The sequence below is a fragment of the Phacochoerus africanus genome, chromosome 6 (genome assembly GCF_016906955.1).
Source record: "Phacochoerus africanus isolate WHEZ1 chromosome 6, ROS_Pafr_v1, whole genome shotgun sequence".
NCBI lineage: Eukaryota > Metazoa > Chordata > Mammalia > Artiodactyla > Suidae > Phacochoerus > Phacochoerus africanus.
The window spans coordinates 99861030-99879421 of record NC_062549.1 but is presented as its reverse complement, the minus strand read 5'-3'; the positions used below and the strand labels follow the sequence as shown (position 1 = coordinate 99879421).

The window sequence follows — 18392 nt, the reverse complement described above, 5'->3', positions numbered from 1 at the left end:
CTTACAGCTTGCAGCAATGCTGGATCCTTAACCCACTAGGCAAGGCCAGGGATCGAACCCACATCCTCACAGACACTATGTCAGGTTCTTAACCTGCTAAGCTACAAGAGGAACTCCTAGGTTTGAGTTCTACCATTAGAACCTTAAGTTAGTTACTTAATTATCACCTTAGTGGGCATGAGGCTTGTTTCAAAGGGGATGAGACACAGGATAAGATTTAGTGGGAGAAGAAAATAACACACAGAAGAAACAAATCTTCAGGGTCTGTGAAGAGCAGGTAAGTAAGTCACCAGATCAGAAGCACCATCTGGTGCTTCAATTTACCTTCCCAATCCCCAGAACACAGGGTACATAAAGGTAGATTATAACAAAACAGTTTTGTTACAATAGTTACCATTTATTGACTATTCTATGTTCACTTTACCTGAATTATCTCCTTGAGTTTGCACAACCCTAATAAGTTCAAAGTCAAGAAAACCAAGACCTAGAGAAGTTAAGTCTGTTCTAGATCAAACAGGTTTTAAGTGATACAGCTTCAATTTAAACTCAAATATGTCTTCATCTTTTTTTTTTTTCTTTTGGTCTTTTAGGACCATACTTGCAGCATATGGAGGTTCCCAGGCCATGGGTCTAATCGGAGCTGTAGCTACTGGCCTACACCACAGCCACAGCAACACCAGATCCGAGCTGCATCTGCGACCTACACCACAGCTCATGACAACGCTGGATCCTTAACCCATTGAGCGAGGCCAGGGATTGAACCCTCATCTTCATAGAGGCTAGTCAGGTTCGCTAACTGCTGAGCCACGACGAGAACTCCTGTCGTCATTCTTAACCACTGCTCTACACAGCTTCTTACTGTTATCTCAGCCTCAGTGTAGTTATGACTTGCCCAAAGTCACACAGCTCATAAATGGCAGACCTGGGATTTCGATCTTGGCCTATATGCTTACCAAACCTACACATTTTACACTCTATGCTCACTTAAGGAGGCTAAAGCACATCTCCAGTGGAAGAGTCACAGAAAACATGTCAAATACTTCATAGCTTTGCCTTCCAGGGACTCAACTGCATAAGGTTTCAGGTGAACCAAGACTCCATCTCTTGCTGTTTGTGACCAGTCTATATCCCAGGGAACTCAAATAGAGCCAGGAGTCATTTGATACTGAATTGTATTTGTTCTGGCCATCTAATATACTGTCCACCCTGCTAGGAAACAGACGACGACATATGCAAAAGTCCAGAGACATGCCAAAGTAAACACTGCGACCAGATCTTAAGAATAGCCCTGGAGGACAGGACCTGTGGCTGCTCATCAACTGCCCAATCAGACTCCCTCTCTTCTCAGCTCTAAACGGGTCCTGATTCTTCAAATGGCTGTCAGAGCTGCCCTCTAGAAACCAATAACTGACTTTGGTATCCAAAGTCTTGATTACAAATTACTATAAGTTACCCATTTGTGGTTGAGAATGTAATTCTCTTTACTGGCCATGACCAAAAAAAATGGGAGTCAGGGGGTGGGGTGATCCAGAGATAGTAATCAACTTGGGAATTTCCAGTACATATCAGGAAAGGACTGGCAAACTGATTCTACCAGAGAAGCCCTACAAGTTATAACTGGAGATGCCCCAGAAACATTTTCTAGGAGCTACTTGTGCTACACAACCAGTGCCAATCAAATAAGGGCTTGCTTCCCAGAGACCTCCTGCCACCCACTTCGGCTTCTTCCTTAATGCGAACCCTACTTGTTCAGATCCCATGGGGCTGCTGCTTCCCAAATCTAGCAAAGTGAAAGGGTTTCCCACCATGAAGAGGCAATCCTCTCCCTTCTCTCTAGTTTCTACAAGGCAGCTCCAAGGAGGGTTCAGGAGTGTGTGAGGCTTGAGAGAGGAGAGAACTGCCTGGGGTAGCCAGTCTTTTTCTGTTATTCCAGCTCTAGCCACGTGGGGGCCCCTGGCTCCAGAGAATCGGGCACCCAGCCCTGGCCTCGCTCCCAGGGAAGGCTGCAGAGTTGGGAAAATCCTTGCGCGGCTCCATTTCTCCAGCACCTGAGGGCGGGCGAGTGCACCATGAACATCTCAGGTTTCAGGGGGATGGCAGTTGCCTGTCTAAAGGCTTCTCTGTTCCCTTGGAATTGTACAGAATGTGTCTTGTGGCTTTGCCTCCTCCCTCCTTTTTTCCTGTTGACTCTCCCCATCCGGCCCTCTGAATCACCAGACTCCACAGGAAAGCAGCAGATGTTGACTTTACTTCGTTCAAGCCAACGTCAGCTTTCTCCTGTGGAGTGGGGAGAAGGCAGGAAGATGAGAGGTGGGAAACAGAGGACGGTAACCCTTAATCTTTCCAAATTGTCAGGGAGGATGTAGAAGGAATCTGAATGAAGTCAGGGCCTAGGCGAAAAATTCTTGGTTCCTGGTTATAAGGAAAAAAAGGGCTCTACACCAAGGCCCCAGTGTTGGCTCTGGAACCCGGATCATGAGAAGGGAGGCACAGGGTGGGAGTGTTCCTGGTTTTAGTGCCAGCCCTTCTTGTCTGAGGTAAGGCCTCATCTCTTGCCAGCAGCATCCTCATAACTCAAGAGTCAAGTCAGGTTGCAGGTCTGGAGAGATAGTCCAGAGGCTTCTTGTCCCATTTGAGCCCCCAAACCTCTGCTCGTATGCAAGTCTTTCAGAGAAGCTGCCAGGGAGAACTTTCTGAGGCTTTATTCTACATTCATTGCTCCACTTTCTCTTCTCTTTTTTCTTCTTCAGGGATTTTCTTACGGGCAAAGAAGCCAAGCTGCAGGGGAAGACATAAGAGTCATCGCCAAATGACCTTACCAACAGCCCTCAGAGGTATCGGAAATCTTCAGTTTTGTTCTGCTTCCAAAAGGGGATTCAAATGTATTTTAGTTGGCTTAGTTTAATTCAACATTTGTAGAGGACAGTGAAAGAGATCTGGGCATGATACCCTTGTCTGCTTAGCTACAGCACAAATCCAGTTCTCCCTGCTCTAATCAAGGATCTCTTAACTCATAGGCACCACAACCCATGCTCCCAACTACAGCAGTGCTTACCTTCCAAAGGCAAAAGACAAGGAGAGCAAGCAGGAGCAGCCCTCCCAGGACACTGCCAATCAGGATCCACAGGGAGATGAGGACGGGACGGGACTGAATCACCTCCAGGAAGCTCTGTATAGGGAGAAGAACTGTTTTTCACTTGCACTCTTTTGCACCCCACATTGTAGAAAAGCCAGCCTTGAAACAGAAGAATAAAAGGAAAGAAACTAAAGTAGGAATGGAGGCAGTGGGCCCCACCATTCTTTTTTTTTTTTTTTTTTTGTCTTTTTAGGGCATATGGAAGTTCCCAGGGTAGGGGTCAAATCGGAGCTGCAGCTACACCACAGCCACAGAAACATGGGATCTGAGCCGCATCTGCAACCTACACCACAGCTCGTGGTAACACCAGATCCCCGACCCACTGATCAAGGCCCGGGATTCAAACCTGCAACCTCATGGATATGACTTGGATTCGTTTCTGCTGCGCCACAATGGAGCTCCAAGGGCCCCATCATTTTGATTTGTCACTTCTGATTCCCTGAACGCTGCCTCATGAAGACACTTCTGTTCTGACAGAGCTCGAAGTATGCCCTTATCTCACCCCAACCTGCACTAGTTTCTTGGCTCTCAAACTCAGTCTCCAGCCTCACCTCACTCCAGCGGGAGTCTTCCGTCAGCTGTAGGACACTGCCCTCCTCAGTTCCCAGCTCGAAGGTGCTGACCACTGTCAGAGACTTGAATTTGGCCTGTGGATGGGAAGACATTTAAAGTGAGCTACGGCTCTCAGAACCCCAGCGGCAAAGATGAGGCTGAGAGGCACAGCTTCTAGGATCCTCAAGACCAGAGGAGAAAAGGTTGAGACCAATGGGGAAGGAGAGGAAGGGTAATAGATGGAAAGCCTCTGGCCCTTCACATACTCTGCTTGTTCCACCTGAAATGCCGTCAACACATTCTTTCTTTGGCTCACGCCTGCCTTTCCTTTAGGTTGAAGTTTAGAGGTTGTCCCTTCTGGGAAGCGGGAGTATTTCCTCCTAACCCACACCCTGGACCGGGTTATAATATGCTGCTTGCTTCTCTTTCTTTCACCACTGAACTATAAGATCCTTGAGGTCAAGAGTTGTGTCTTACTAATTTATGTGTCCCTAGTGCCTAGCACAGTTTCTCAATAAATCTTTGTTAAAAGAATGAATAAATGAATGAAAAAAGGATACCAAAGAGAGATAAAGAAAGAACCAGGAGTTCCCGTTGTGGCGCAGTGGTTAATGAATCCGACTATGAACCATGAGGTTGCGGGTTCAATCCCTGCCCTTGCTCAGTGGGTTAAGGATCTGGTGTTGCCGTGAGCTGTGGTGTAGGTCGCAGACACGGCTAGGATCCTACGTTGCTGTGGCTGTGGCGTAGGCCGGTGGCTACAGCTCCCATTCGACCCCTAGCCTGGGAATCTCCATATGCTGCGGGAGCGGCCCTAGAAAAGGCAAAAAGACAAAAAGACAAAAAAAAAAAAAAGAAAGAAAGAACCAGACTTGGGTGTCTTTCAGAATAACTTCCCTGAAACATGCCTATATCCCAGGGCTCTTGTGTTATTTAAAGTAGCTGGTTCAAGGGAAAGCATAATATAAATCCCTAGTCCTAAATAGCTGTTGTCATTGAGATGTCATTTCCCTGTTCAGGAATTCACACTGAACTTTTTTTTTTTTTTTTTTTTTCGGTCTTTTTTGGGCCTCACCCACAGCCTATGGAGATTCCCAGGCTAGGGGTTGAGTCAGAGCTACAGCTGCCTGCCCTACACCACAGCCACAGCAATGCAGAATCTGAGCCATGTTTGCAATCTACACCACAGCTCATGGCAACGCCAGATCCTTAACCCATTGAGAGAGGTAAGGGATCAAACCTGCATCCTTGTGGATATTAGTCGTGTTTGTTAACCGCTGAGTCACAACGGGAACTCCTCACACTGACTCTATCTATCACATGAAGTTCAATTTCATCTTCCTAGCTTTCAAGAACTTTCATAATCTAGATATCTTTCAACTATACAATATCATTTCACACTACCCTCCATGCATACCTTGCATGTAATATCAACATTATTCATTACTCATTCATTTCATAAAATGTATTAAATCTCTACAATGAGTTAGGCATGGTGCTAAATGTTGGGGATAGTCTCCTCAGTGTCTACCTAATAGAGGGCCTTTTATTTATATGGTAAGCACTTGATGGGTTAGTTGAATTTAGGTATCCTATAAATGTTCATTATTGGTATAGCACTAAGAGATGATAAATGAAGGAAAATCCAAGTATAGTAAGTGATGAACTTCTAGTGAGTTCATCTCATTATTCATTTATTCTTTACAACAATCTCATGACATAGGTATTTTCTTCTCCATCTTAGAGATGAGGAGAAAGAAGCTTAGAGAAATGAAACAACTTTGCTAGTAAGAGACAAAGCTAGAACTTGAAAAGAGGTCTGTCTACCCGAAAAGCCTATGCGAAAGTCCCAGATAGGAGCAGAAGGGGAGAGTAGTAAAAAAGGAAGAGTTTACCCTCCGGAAAAATTCATTGTGAACCAGCCTCAGTAGTCCAATAGAGATCTCAGTCCCCTTTGCCAGTCGCCCAAGGTAGCACCTCACGACCTGACACCGAGTATTGCTCCCATTCTAGCAGAAGAGAGAGACAGATCAGGACCCTGGGGTGGAAAGATCCCCTACTCCCACCCAAGGCTCCACCCTCCATCCTAAGCTCCAAACTCTACTGCTCCCCCCTGCATCCTTGCCCTGGACACTTTCTTCACCCACTTGTGACTCATACCAGCCTGCTTGTGTGCTGAAGCTCCTCTGGATGCACAGGGGGCCCTGGAGGCTCAGTCAAATTCTGCACTGTGCAGCTCGCCTAGAGGGAGATTCAACTTGAGGGAACTTCTCTTTTTTTTGCTTTTTAGGGTTGCACATGCAGCATATGGAAGTTCTCAGGCTAGGGGTCAAACTGGAGCCACGGCTCACAGCGACACCAGATCTGAGCCACGTCTGCAACACAGCTCATGGCAACACTGGATTCTTAACCCACTGAGGGAGACCAGGGATCAAACCCACATCCTCATGGATACTAATTGGGTTCTTAACCCACCGAGCCACAATGAGGACTCCTGAGGGATCTTCTTGATGGTGAGAGGCCGGCCAATCCAGGCTGAGCAGGAGCATACCACCTACCCTCTTGTGGTTCTTCCCTGGCTTGTCTCTTTCCTTCTTTTCAAAGAAGCTTCATATGTAAGAGAAAACCCCGCCCCCCAAGGAGGAAGGAGCCCTGAGAGCAGTGACCCAGCAGATAGGGAGCTGGGTGAGTCCACCAGATCAAGGGGCAGGGTTCTATACAGCCCTAGCCCAGACTCACATTGTTTGTGATGGCTTGAGACAGTGACAGGAAGTAATTGCCCCCATGGGCCACGGCTGGAAGGAGGGCCGAGATGATGAGGCCACTGACCACATAGCAGCCAAGGTTCTGAACCTAAAAGAAGGATTGGAGATGGGAAGAGGTGAGAAACAGAGAAAGACCCTTCCTCATCTGTTCCCCTTTACCCTCCATAACACTGAAATCTAAGACTCTTCCCATCCTTTTCCCAGGACTCCCCCACCCCCCACTCCCCCTGCCACTCATGCCAGGCCCTTCCAGCTTCTCACCCTAAGAGTGGTTTTAAATTCCGGGCCAGGGCCCACTGGGAGGGTCCCATATGGGTGAACCTCATAGCGGTGCAGAGTGGACTCACTGCATGGACACCAAGTCAAGAAGTGCACGGTCACAGCCATGATGTAGACACAGGGGCACATCATCAGCACATAGACATGGATTCAGGGAAGGAAGCGCCAGCACATGGATAAAGAGATGAGGGTACATAGAAAAGATAGAAATGAGGCATGGCATGGACTTGGTATAAACTTTGTGGCCACATCCCATATCCCCTCACCCCAGCTCTAATCCCCAGGGTCCAAAAAGCCCTACATTGAGGATGTATAGGTACACCTATGCCTAGGAAACGAAGATGCTTAAAAGAGAAGTTTCAGCGTGAGTTGGACTGAGGGCAAAAAGACGGAGCAGCCACAAGGGTTTGGTGTTTGGGAACCCTGAAGCACATGGAGGGTAAGAGGGGAAAGAGAGTATGCGTCTCGGCTCAGAATGGGGTCCCAGTGAGGAGCTGAGCCATACCTAGAGAATAGGAGTTGAGGTTCATATTGGATATAGGCTGAGGTCTGGGCTATGTTATCTTGAAGTGTTCCATTTCTCTCCAGGCTATCGCTGTAGGGTCAGGGAGAGAGGCTTACATCCCAGCCCTGTTTCAGACACCCCTTTCTGGAGTAAAGGAATCATGCTGTTTCCACCCCCTCACCCACCACCCACCACCACCACCACCACCACCACCACCACCAAGACCCAACAGGAGAGGGCTGGGAGGAAATTCCCATTGCTCTCACCTGGTGGCAGTCAGCCTCACCAGGACCTGGCTCAGGAGAAAGGAGCAGCTAAACTCAAACTCCAGCAGAAAGGTCACCTGGGGGCAATGGACATGGGGTCATGGTAGATGTCTCTTCATGGGGCAACTACAGAGGAATAGGAGCCCTTGTGTGCCCCCTTCCCTAAACTCCCAGGCCCCACAGATTCCAGCCCTTGCTCTCTTTTCTCATCGTGGGCCCCAACTCACCTTGGCTCCCGTCTGAAAGACAGGATGGCCCACACTGCAGAGCTGGGCATGAGGGGAAGGGGCCGTGCATTCCACCTTCACCTGGCTATCCCGCTGAAAGCAGAGGAGTGGCAGTGATGGGAGTGGAGGCCAGAGCTGGGCCTACAACTACTCTCCTGCCCACAGCCTCTAAACACAGCCTTTCTCTAGAGCCCCTCACAGCCAACACCCCAATCTCCTTCTTCCTCCCTCCCTGACTCCTCCCAATTCCCTCCCCCAAGGGCACCTGAGGAGTCAAACTGGACAAGTGGAGGTTTCTGGAGAAGCTGAGACTCAGGCTAGTGTTGTAGGCATTTTCCTTCCTGTTCTCCAGAGTTGCTGACACCAGCACCTTCCGCCGACTACCTCGAACCATGAACGGGTCCTTCCTAGGAGTGGTGGATAAAGGAGAGCCCAGAGTTGAAAGGGTGACAGAGCCTTCTGTTTTCCTGGTCTGTCTCAGGTCACCCTGGTTTGGCCAGTTCATATCCACCCCACCTGGAGCCTCTGATGTCCATATTAGCTCGAAGTACCAGATCAGTGACACATTCATTGTCAGGGCCACAATCCTTCGAGAAGGGGACCTAGAGGAGAGAGATGAGGCTGAGGGCTGAGAGGAAGGCAAGGAGAAAGGAATAGAATTGGTGGAAAAGTGAAAAGAGAAGCGTGGGTGCCCAGGGCAGGTTTCACTGTGATCTCATGTCTCCTCCCTCCCCTTCCTCTTGAATTCACTGAGAAGAGCTGTGTGGGGACCCAGGGGAGTCCCCACTGCTGACCAGCTTTTGTATGGAGGTGGGTGAGCCCTCATCCAGCACAGGCCCTGGCTTTGTGGTGTTGTCCAAAGCAAAGGTCACAGTCAAGGCCAGTGGCCGGAGGTAATCTGATGTATCCTGAGAGAAAGAATCAAGGATGACGGGGAGCCACGGTTAGGGATATAACCCAGGCCCCTGGCAGAATGTGCTAATTATACTGATCATTTCCTGAGTGCTTTTTGTGTGCTGGGCACTGCCCTAAGGGTTTATCAATACTACTGCTTTTTCTCTTTTTTTGACTGCACCTGCGGCATGTGGAAGTTCCCGGGCCAGGGATGGAACATGTGCATGCAGCTTCAGCAATGCCAGATCCTTAACCCACAGTGCCACAGAGGGAACTTCCTCAGTACTAATACATTTAATTCTAAGACAATTCCTACTATTATCATCCTCCCTTTTCAGGCAAGGAAACTGAGGTTTGCAGGTTATGTGACTTTCCAGAATTCACAGGTGGTAAATGGAAGAGCTAGGATTCAAACCCAGGTCAGCCTGACTCCAAAGTCTGAACTTTCTCACTTTTCTGGCTGTGGCTTTCTTGCCAATCCACCAGAAATTTCTCCCCCGATTCAGCCTTCCACTCCCTCCCAGGCCCTGATGCAAAGCAGTTCCTGCCCCCTCCTCACCAGCACATGGAAGTGCAGCTGCTCACAAGTGACATTCCCCACATTGAGCCGGAGCCGCCGAGGGGACAGCCTTTGGCCAGAGCCATCAAATGCTGCTCGTGCCCCAGCCGTCCACTCATCCAGGGATGCTATGAACCGCACATCTGCGTGGGGCAGGAAAAAGTGGGGGTGGAGAGGGGTCCAGACACCAGGGCAGGCAAGGGGCTGATAGCTGCCTAGGATGCCCTCCAGTCACTCACGGAATCGGCGATCCCAGCGGCCAGGAGTGCGGGACGTCACTTGGAAGCAAAGGGCTGCAGATAGACAGGCTGCCTCCTGGCCTCGCCGCCTACAGTCCCTCTGAACCACACTGATGGCTGGCGGGGTCACATCCAGTGAAGGGTCCAGGTGGACAATGGGCCGGGAACTGGGAACAGGGTGGGAAAGAAATTCTACCAGTGGGGGGAAAGCCCTTTGAGAAAGACAATCCCCAGTGTTTGCCTCCCTGAGGTCAAAGGAAAGAATAAGGGGCTAGGTGACACATGGGTCACCCTCCCCTGAACTTTCTGACAGAAGTAAGATAACAGTTGACATTTAATAGGTATCTGCCATGTGCTAAGCACTGTGTTAAGATCTTTACATGGATTATCTCACAGCAAGCCTATAAGGCAGGTACTATTATTATTCCCATTTCATAATCTAAGAAATGGAAGCACAGAGTAAACTGATCAAGAAATCCAAATCTGGAGTTCCCATTGTGCCTCAGTGGTAATGAACCCAACTAGTATCCATGGATCCTGTGTTGCTGTGAGCTGTGGTGTAGGCTGTAGACATGGTTTGGATCCTGCATTGCTGTGGCCGTGGTGTAGGCTGGCAGCTGCAGCTCCGATTCGACCCCTAGCCTGGGAACCTCCATATGCCTCAGGGGTGGCCCTAAAAAGACAAAAAGAAAAAAAAAAAAGAAGAAGAAGAAGAAATCCAAATCTAAGTTTGTTATTCCAAAGCCCTTGCTTTTGACACTCTTCAATGCTCTCCACTGCTACCTGAGCTGGGACTGCTCACCTGAGTAGGATGGCTGCCCCTTGGGCACCCACAGCCACATCTACCAGGTCATCTCCATCCAGATCTAGCCGGCCATCCACACTTCGGCCAAAGTAGCTGAGGGCCTGTGGCATGGAGACAGCAGCAATCCGCTGAGAGGGAGAGAGGAGAGACTGAGCTGGGACTCACACACCTGGTTTCCCAGGCTTCTTGCCTGGCTCTTTCCCATTCTCCCCTCAGGCATGAGGAGGAACAGCAACTAGCCCACGTCGTTCAGGTGTCCTTAGTACAGCAACATGTTTCCTACCCCACCACCTCACCTTTTTGACAACTGATTAAAAAAAAAAAAAAGCACTTGTTCAGTTTGGGTCTCAAGCCCAGGGGAGCAACGGTAAGCAGAGAGTGCATGTCCCTTCCCCTTCTTCCCACCGTGGCCCTGCTTTATCTTGGCACTCCTGACCTGTGCAGGATGGGGCCTGACTCCACTCTGGGTCCCATGATAGAGGTACAGCGCTCCACGGTGCCCATCCTCCAGGGGCGCCCCCACAGCCACATCAGCAAAACCATCTTGATTCAGATCAGGAAGGGCACCCATGGCAAAGCCAAACCGAGAATCCTGGGGGGGTTCTGGCTGAAGTGTTCCCTGGAGTGTCAGCAAGGACTGCTGGTGGAGGCGAGGAAGATGGAAGATGCTGACTTGATACTGCCAACCTCTCAGTCAGCCCTCCAATGTGTATATCTCCCCTGCCTCCCTCCACACCCTCAAACACGTTCTAGGGGATCCCACCAAGTCTCACCTGGCCCACCAGATACACATAAACACGTCCTGTCTCCTTGTTCTGGGGCCCCAGGAACATGGGAGCAGCCACAAGTAAGACATCAGTTGGCCCATCCCCATCCGTATCCAATGGGCAGAGCTCACTGCCAAAGTATGAGCCAATCTGGGGAGTGGTGGGGAGCGGTGACACCAGAGGAAAAGGAAGGGAAGATTATGGACAAGCAGGAAGCACCTGCCAATCTGGTCCTCACACCCCCGACTGACTCTGCCAACCAGAATTCAACAGATTTTGCAGGTCCCCCTCTCGACCCTCCGCTCTCTTCCCCCACAGCCTGGAGGTCCCTCAGGATCTAAGGGGCCCCCCACCCTCCCTTGGATGCCTTACCTGCTCCCCCTGGAGGCTCTGGGCAACCCTCACAGCCCCATTTTTCTTAAGCTGGAAGGCGATGACCTTTCCTCGATGTCTGAACCGAGGAGCCCCCGAGAGAAAGAGGCGGCGTCCACCCCGCAAAAGCATAGAGGAAACAGAGTAACCTAGAAATGGGCAAGGAATCAGAAGTGCAATGGAAAGAAAATGGGGATAGAGTATGAGGGCTCCCTAAAAGCATAGCAGGGGGTCCCAAGGAAAGTAGCAGGAGATGTGTGGAAACTGCACGACTTAAGAGGACTTTATAACCCCCCACTGAGGAAGCACAGCCCACCCCTCTCTAATCTTTTGCAGTTCTCTGCTACTCACCCAGGTAGGCTGCATGGTTCTGCAATGCAGGGGGGAACTCATCTTCCAGGGCTGTCCGTGGTGGGAAGAGGCGGTGACCTTCTTCAAGCCATAACACTGAGCCCCCCCAGTCATAAGCCCCCACCATCCCAAAGAGAATCCCATCCTGTGGGGCAGAACCAGATGGGGTCGCTGAAGAGACAGTGGGGAATAAGAAGAAAAACCTGTCCAGGAGTGAGAGGGTCGCTGAGGGCATGCTGGGGTCAGTTAGAAAGGGTGGGGAAGGTCAGCATGGACATTGTTAAAGGAGGAATCTAGAAGAGCCTGGGGTAGAAGTTGTCTGAGTTAGAGGTTGGAAGGAGTCCAGATGTTGAGAGGGGTCATGGAGAGGTCAGAGTCTATCCAACCTTGAGCCGATGAGTAGAGAAACCAATCTGAGACATTTCCAGCCCAAAGGAGCTTTCATTTTCTCCATGGGATCCTTGAGGACAAGAAGATATGAAGACAATATAAGAGAAAACAGTTCCCCTTTTGGTCTATTGAACTTACTCCAAAACCCCACCTATACTCCAAAACTCCCATTGCCCTGCCCTCCATTTCTCTGGGGTAATCATTACCCTCAAGGCCAAAAATCCGGTCCCCTAATGCATCCACAATGTCAGTGAGTGCAGCTTCATCTGTGACATTGAAGAAGAATCTCTCATCTGGATCACTGGCAATAGCTCTGATTTCCTGGAGGAAAGAGCTGGGGTCTCGCTGCCGCCGGAGATAGTGACCAAGGACCTGGGGTCAGGAGATCAAGGTAGGGTCTATTACCTATTTGAACTGAGATGTTAGAGCTGGTACAGAACACAAAGAAGAAGAAAGGGAACAATGGCTGATGTCCGGGAAATGGTTAATCCCCATTTTCCTTATGTTCTCAGTCCTCAATGTCACCATCCTCAACCCCTTCCTTCCCTCCAGATCCAGATTTGATTCTCACTGCAATCCCATAGCGTGTCACTCTTCCAGCCTCACAGGCCTTTAATGCCTCAGGAAGCTCCTCGCCATCATGTGACTCTCCATCAGTGACAACCACCAGTAGCCTGGCAGCCTCAGGTCGGCCCCCATGGGACTGACTGAATCCTTCTGTGCTGAGAAGAGAGAGAAAAGAGTGAAGTGTGATCAGATATATGCAGATAGATTCAGAGAGAGACACACACACACACACACACACACACACACACACACACACACCCGCACTTAACACTATCAGAAGTTCACCGAGATCAGGCTTCTTGCCTCTTAGCCCATCTCCCCAACTGTCTAGCATAGAGACTGGCACACAGTAAGCACTCAAATGTCTGTATGTCATAGAACATAAAGAGCATCATCATCATATCATCAATGCAAATAAGGATAAAATCCATTCATTCATAGATTCATTCCTAAAATAACTGTATACTTGGGAAGAGGAGTTTTTTGGTTGTTGTTGTTTTTTTTGTTTTTTGTTTTTTTTTTTTTAGGGCAGCACCTGTAGCATTATGGAGGTTCCCAGGCTAGAGGTTGAATCATAGCTGTAGCTGCTGGCCTACACCACAACCACAGCAACGCCAGATCCGAGCTGCATCTGTGACCTACACCACAGCTCATGGCCACGCTGGATCCTTAACCTACTGAGTGAGGCCATGGATGGAACCCGCATCCTCATGGATACTAGTCAGGTTCATAACCCACTGAGCCACAATGGGAACTCCCTGGGGGGACAAATATTAAAGGAATTGGAATAAAGGAAAATAATCAAGTCAGGGGAGTCTTTCAGAGATGAGTTTTGTCACGTCTGGAAAATGGGCTAGGACATGAATGGTGGAAAACCTGAGGGCCAAGATCAAAGTGGGAGTGGAGGTATAGAGACAGAGAATTCTGTCTGCAAAGATAAATAAAGCAGAAACATGGAGTGACAAAGACATAGACACTTTGTAGAAATGCAATGACAGACAATTTAGCCTTCTCTCACCTACCATTAGTATGCACACAAAGATAAGCCTCCAAGACATCTTAGGATGTACACACCGCACTCCAAACCCTCCCCTAGCCCTTCTGGCTTCCCACACCCCCTTCCCAGTGCCTCACCAGGCCATCATTATTGCTTGAGCAGTCTTTGTTTCTCGTCCCTCCCGCCGGCTCAGGTTCCTTGCTGCTCTCACCACTTCTTCCTTGGTTCGGAAATCTCCCAGGGACCACTCATGTACAGAGCTCTCCCCATACTGTACCAGGCCCACCTGAGAATAAAGTGTGCGCTCTAAAGGAGTGTGTGTATGGGGGCGGGGGGTAGGATAAGAAAGTGTGTGAGGGAAGGGAGATGGGCACCTGGAGACTACTGAACATGCACCCACATTCATCTCCTTTCTCCCTGTCTCTCCCCATCCAAGCCCATCCTATTGCCTTCTCTTACCTGTATCTGCTCCGGGTCAATAAACAACCTCCCTACCAGTCTTCGTAGGAAGGTCTGAACTTCAGACCAGGGGTAGATGCTGTTGGAGCCATCCAAGACAATGACAACATCCATGTATGTGGGGCAGCCTAGGAGGAGGGGTATGGGGAGGGGAACAGAGGGGTGGAGGATAATGGGCATGGGGGCAACACGAGAAGAGGTCAGAGGAGGGCACATTTAATTCAAATACTTATTAGGCACTTCTAATAGACAAGGAAGAGAGTGTGCCAAGTCCTGGGTCAATACAAAATGAGTAAGAGAGAAGATAGGATACCCAGAGTTGACTACAAAACAAAGAGGAAGGAATTAAGTGCTAGTAGAAAGAGCACCACTTTATGTTGTGGGAGAACAGCAGAGGGTCAGTTCTGATGGTGGGGAATTACAGGAGGCAGCAACTGAGAAAATAATGAAGACTGGAGATGTTTGAGGAGAGGAGAATATAAAGGAAAGCATTTGGGTGGAAAATACTTTAAACGAAAGGAGATGGAGGTATAAAAATAGATGATACACCAGAAAATGGTGAGGTGAAGTCTATAGCCAAGAAATAGGGTATGAAGGGATAGAGCAAAAGTTGAATTTTTGAAGTTGGTTAAATTAGTCGGAGTTTTGATGCTCCAGTAAAGCGGCTGAATTCTAATCTGCTAGGAAACATGGAACTTTTGCAGGCACATTAACAGCACTGAGGATAGCCATGTAGAGCCCTGTCAAGCATCATACCCTGTGGCCCCATCTTTTTCCCACCCTGCACCCCATTCTGGGGACTGAGTCCTCAGGGCCCTTCTCCTGGCTCACGTTGTGCAGTGGGTGCCAGGCTTCCCTGGAGCTGGAATGAGGCATCTACACGAGCACATATCCCAGAACTGAAGACAGAGGAGCCGCAAGCACGAGACCAGAGAGGAGCACAAGCCTGGGGATGGGTGGGGGAAACAGTTACTCTCTGGCTTGGGAGGGCACCCTCAAAACATGCTCCTAGTCAAAGGAGGCATTGAGACCACTCCCCAAGATTCTCTTCCTTACTTTCTAGGGGTTTTAATCCTTGATCCCTCCACATAGACCAATTTCCCTTACCATACTACCCGCCACTCTACCATGAACCTTCAGAGACCCCACCATCACCCTTTCCTTAGCTTACCATGAATCCCCCATCACCATCTGTCTCTAGCAGAGACATTCCCAGGTGCATATTCACAGCAGGACGAGATGAATTTCCCAGTGGATAGTCGCCTGGTTGGAGGGGAGCGGAAGAGAATGAGATCACAAAGTCACAGATGGGGTGATTGAGAGTACAGGGTCATTTTGGAAGAGGATAAAATCAGGATCGAGTCAGGAATGGGGAGCAACTGAGATATGGAGATGAAGAAGTGAGGTGTAAGGGGTCAAAGCTACTGGTATGTTAAAGTTAGGGGTATGAGTGGAAGAGTGAAGAATCTTCTTACCCAAGTGGCCCTTGGCACATGCGGCATTGCGGGAGCCCCCTATGGGGCAGCGGTAAACATCTCCCCTTCTATCACCTGAAGGCCCATCCCAGGGGGCACCGACCAGCATCCTGGGAGGAAGGCATGAATACAAGCACAGCGTGAATATGACACTTGAGATAGGCCAGAGGGAAAGGGCACGGGGATGGCAAGTCTAGAGCCCCAGCCACTTCCAAAGGACCAGATGAATTTATATTTCTATCTACCTTGCCTCCCCTTTAATAGCTCTATCACAGTCCCAATCCCACGGCCCTCCGGATTCCTCCTCACCATCGCTGTCCACTCCCAACATGTTGTAAGACACTATATCCAAATTCAGCCTCGGGTGGCCCTGGAAATAGGCGTGGGTGATGCACGTCCAGATTAAAGGGGGAGCAGAGACCTGGGGGGCCAGAATCATGATGTTAGCAGGAAAGTCAGAGACCAGAGAGAAGCCAGAAGGTACAACCAGAGAGAAGCCGTGAAGGGAAAGTTTTGATCCCAGTCTATCTCCTTTCTTCTTACTCATAAGCTGCCCTGGCCTCTGTCAATGTCATATACTCAGAGCTCCAAGCAAGGATGATTTGCTTCCTGTGTTTGGGTCCAGATATCTAACCTGTGGCCCTCTGCCATGCTGTTGCACAGCTGTATTTCCATTCCTATCCCTGAAATCTCATTTACAGACATGTCTGGAAGGGTCAGTTTCCTCTGTTCTACATCATTCCTCCTACACATCCTCCTCTCTGAGTTGTGAGTGTCGAAAGAGAAGGCCTTTCTGCAGCCCTAGAAAAACATCCCTTCCAAATTCTCCCCAAACCCAGGATCATAGGGAGAATAATAGGTTAGGAACCACAGCACACCTGGATCTCTCCTTCTCTTCCTGTGTCTTCTTGACTCCAGATTTCATTGTTACACTCTCTTTCTCCAGTGTCTAGGTCTCTGGTTGATTCCAGCCCTGGAAACCTCACTGGTAATTAACTGGGTGGAGCCACTTGCCTGCCTACACACATAGTTTGCCATCCAACTTTTCCAAGAGTTCCATCACCCCAAAGTTTCTCATCATCTGCTTCCTTTCTAACTCATCCCCCTCCCAACTGCCCCCTGCCTACCTGCATTTCTTCCGTAATTCTCGGCTGATTCTAAAGACCACCCCCACCCACCCCCCACCAAACACACACACACACATCATATCCTGGCTGATTCTTCCCTCTCAACCCCCTTTAAAATCAGAGCTGGTATTTTAGGAAACAAAGATTACAGGGTACTGATGAGGAAAAATTCCAGGCCTCTTGTCCCTCCCATGGTTCTTTCCCTGGCTGTGTCTTGCTCCTGCTTTTCCAGCAACCCTCTCAGGCCACCCCACCACCACTTTCATCAATGGCTATAGCTCTGTCTCAAACTATACTCATTTTCAGAAAGGTGTTTCGTGTGTGAGCCTTTTTGCATCCAGGAAACTGGCAGGGCTGTATGACCGGGAACTGTAGCTCATTGGTTAGATAAACCCAGAGTTCTGACCACACAGTTAGTCAGTTACGCCTCAGGCTCCACAGTCCACTAAGGGTAGGGAAAAGTAGTAAGGGGGATAACAGTAATCAGACTAGCCACGTGGAAGGTCACATCATGTTTCTTTTTGGTCCCGCCAGTCATCCAAGGCTTAGGACAAAGTTTTAGATAACTGGACACAAATATTACACTAGGGACTGGTCAGCTTCAGCCCCTGCCAGGCAGTCATATGTGCATGCTCATGCACACAGACACACACGAAATGTAGAAACAATTAACCTCTCAACCTAACTCCCAAAGAATTTTAACCATAAAGGTCCCAATGCTAAATAGTCCACATATCTTCTATTGCCACCAGAAACCAAGAAATTAACTTCCCTCACCTGTCAGGAACACCAGGGGCAAGAACAGGTGAGGGATGAGGGGGAACTCCATGCCTGGATGCTCTCTGTCCGTGTGAGAAGTCCTCTATGCCTCTGTCCCTCTCCTTCTCTGTTTTCTTTACTTTCCCTCCCATCCTGCCCCCTCCCACTGGCAGCTAAAAATAAAGTTGGAAGGAATGGGAGGAGTAATGGTGGGGAACTGTGGAGCCCCAGACCAAGGAGGACTGAGTGATCTTAGTGTATTTCTCTGCCTTGGTGCTGCCCCCTGGAGGCCTCATCTCAGTATCCAAAGAACACAATTATTGACTTTGTCTTCCTTTTCTTTAATCCTTCGTTGTTGTCAGGCAATAATGCTTTCCTCAAGTTTGAAATAGAAGGTATGTTTGGGAGAGAGATTCATTTTACCTCCTAACCTTATTTACCCCAACCTGGGATATGGAAAATGAAAGAGCTAACAACAATGATAGAATTTCCCCATCTACTCAGGGGTCCCAACATGTGAAGAACACAGCCTGCCCACAAACCAAGATTTACCACCCCCACTCCACTTAGTTCTGCTTGTGACTCATAGCCTATGTTGTCTCATGGCATTATAGTTTTTGGAGGAATTCTAAACCATGAATTGGTATGGGGTATGCTTTGTGATACCAGTATAATTACTTTAACATTAGACCCTCCCCCCCATCTCAACTAGGCTATAAACTTCTGAAGCTGAGACCATAGAGCCTCTTAACTTTTCTTATCTCTACCACTTAGTATTATGCCCTGCATATGCAAGTGCTCAATGAAAGTCTGTAGATAATGATGCCAGTGGCTAATCCCATGGAAAACCCAAACCATAGTGACAGCAACAGGGGCCTCAGATGATCAGAACACACGGGAC

At 49.0% G+C, this 18392-nt stretch overlaps 1 protein-coding gene across 5 annotated transcripts; it reads right to left on the bottom strand.

The window, feature by feature from the left end:
* Positions 1-376: 376 nt before the first annotated feature.
* ITGA10 (integrin subunit alpha 10) lies at positions 377-18327 on the bottom strand. 5 transcript variants are annotated; one of them, XM_047784807.1, is made up of 30 exons: positions 17510-18327; positions 15915-16026; positions 15606-15715; positions 15302-15393; positions 14962-15076; positions 14131-14258; positions 13809-13957; positions 12679-12829; positions 12314-12479; positions 12104-12177; positions 11718-11862; positions 11367-11515; positions 11001-11144; positions 10664-10867; positions 10225-10355; positions 9423-9589; positions 9184-9326; positions 8525-8638; positions 8247-8332; positions 7996-8137; positions 7731-7823; positions 7504-7580; positions 7238-7327; positions 6715-6799; positions 6428-6541; positions 5849-5929; positions 5584-5697; positions 3688-3783; positions 3056-3169; positions 377-2778 (listed from the first exon to the last, which is right to left on the bottom strand). In XM_047784807.1, the coding sequence occupies exons 1-30, from the start codon at positions 17559-17561 to the stop codon at positions 2713-2715; spliced, it is 3504 nt and encodes a 1167-aa protein (XP_047640763.1). In that variant the 5' UTR covers positions 17562-18327; the 3' UTR covers positions 377-2712. The 5 variants fall into 5 exon arrangements, 2 of the variants coding, with proteins under 2 accessions (XP_047640763.1, XP_047640764.1); XM_047784808.1 differs by having other exon boundaries at positions 10664-10864; XR_007135529.1 differs by lacking the exons at positions 377-2778; positions 3056-3169; positions 3688-3783; positions 6715-6799 and having other exon boundaries at positions 5585-5697.
* Between the last annotated feature and the right edge of the window lie 65 nt (positions 18328-18392).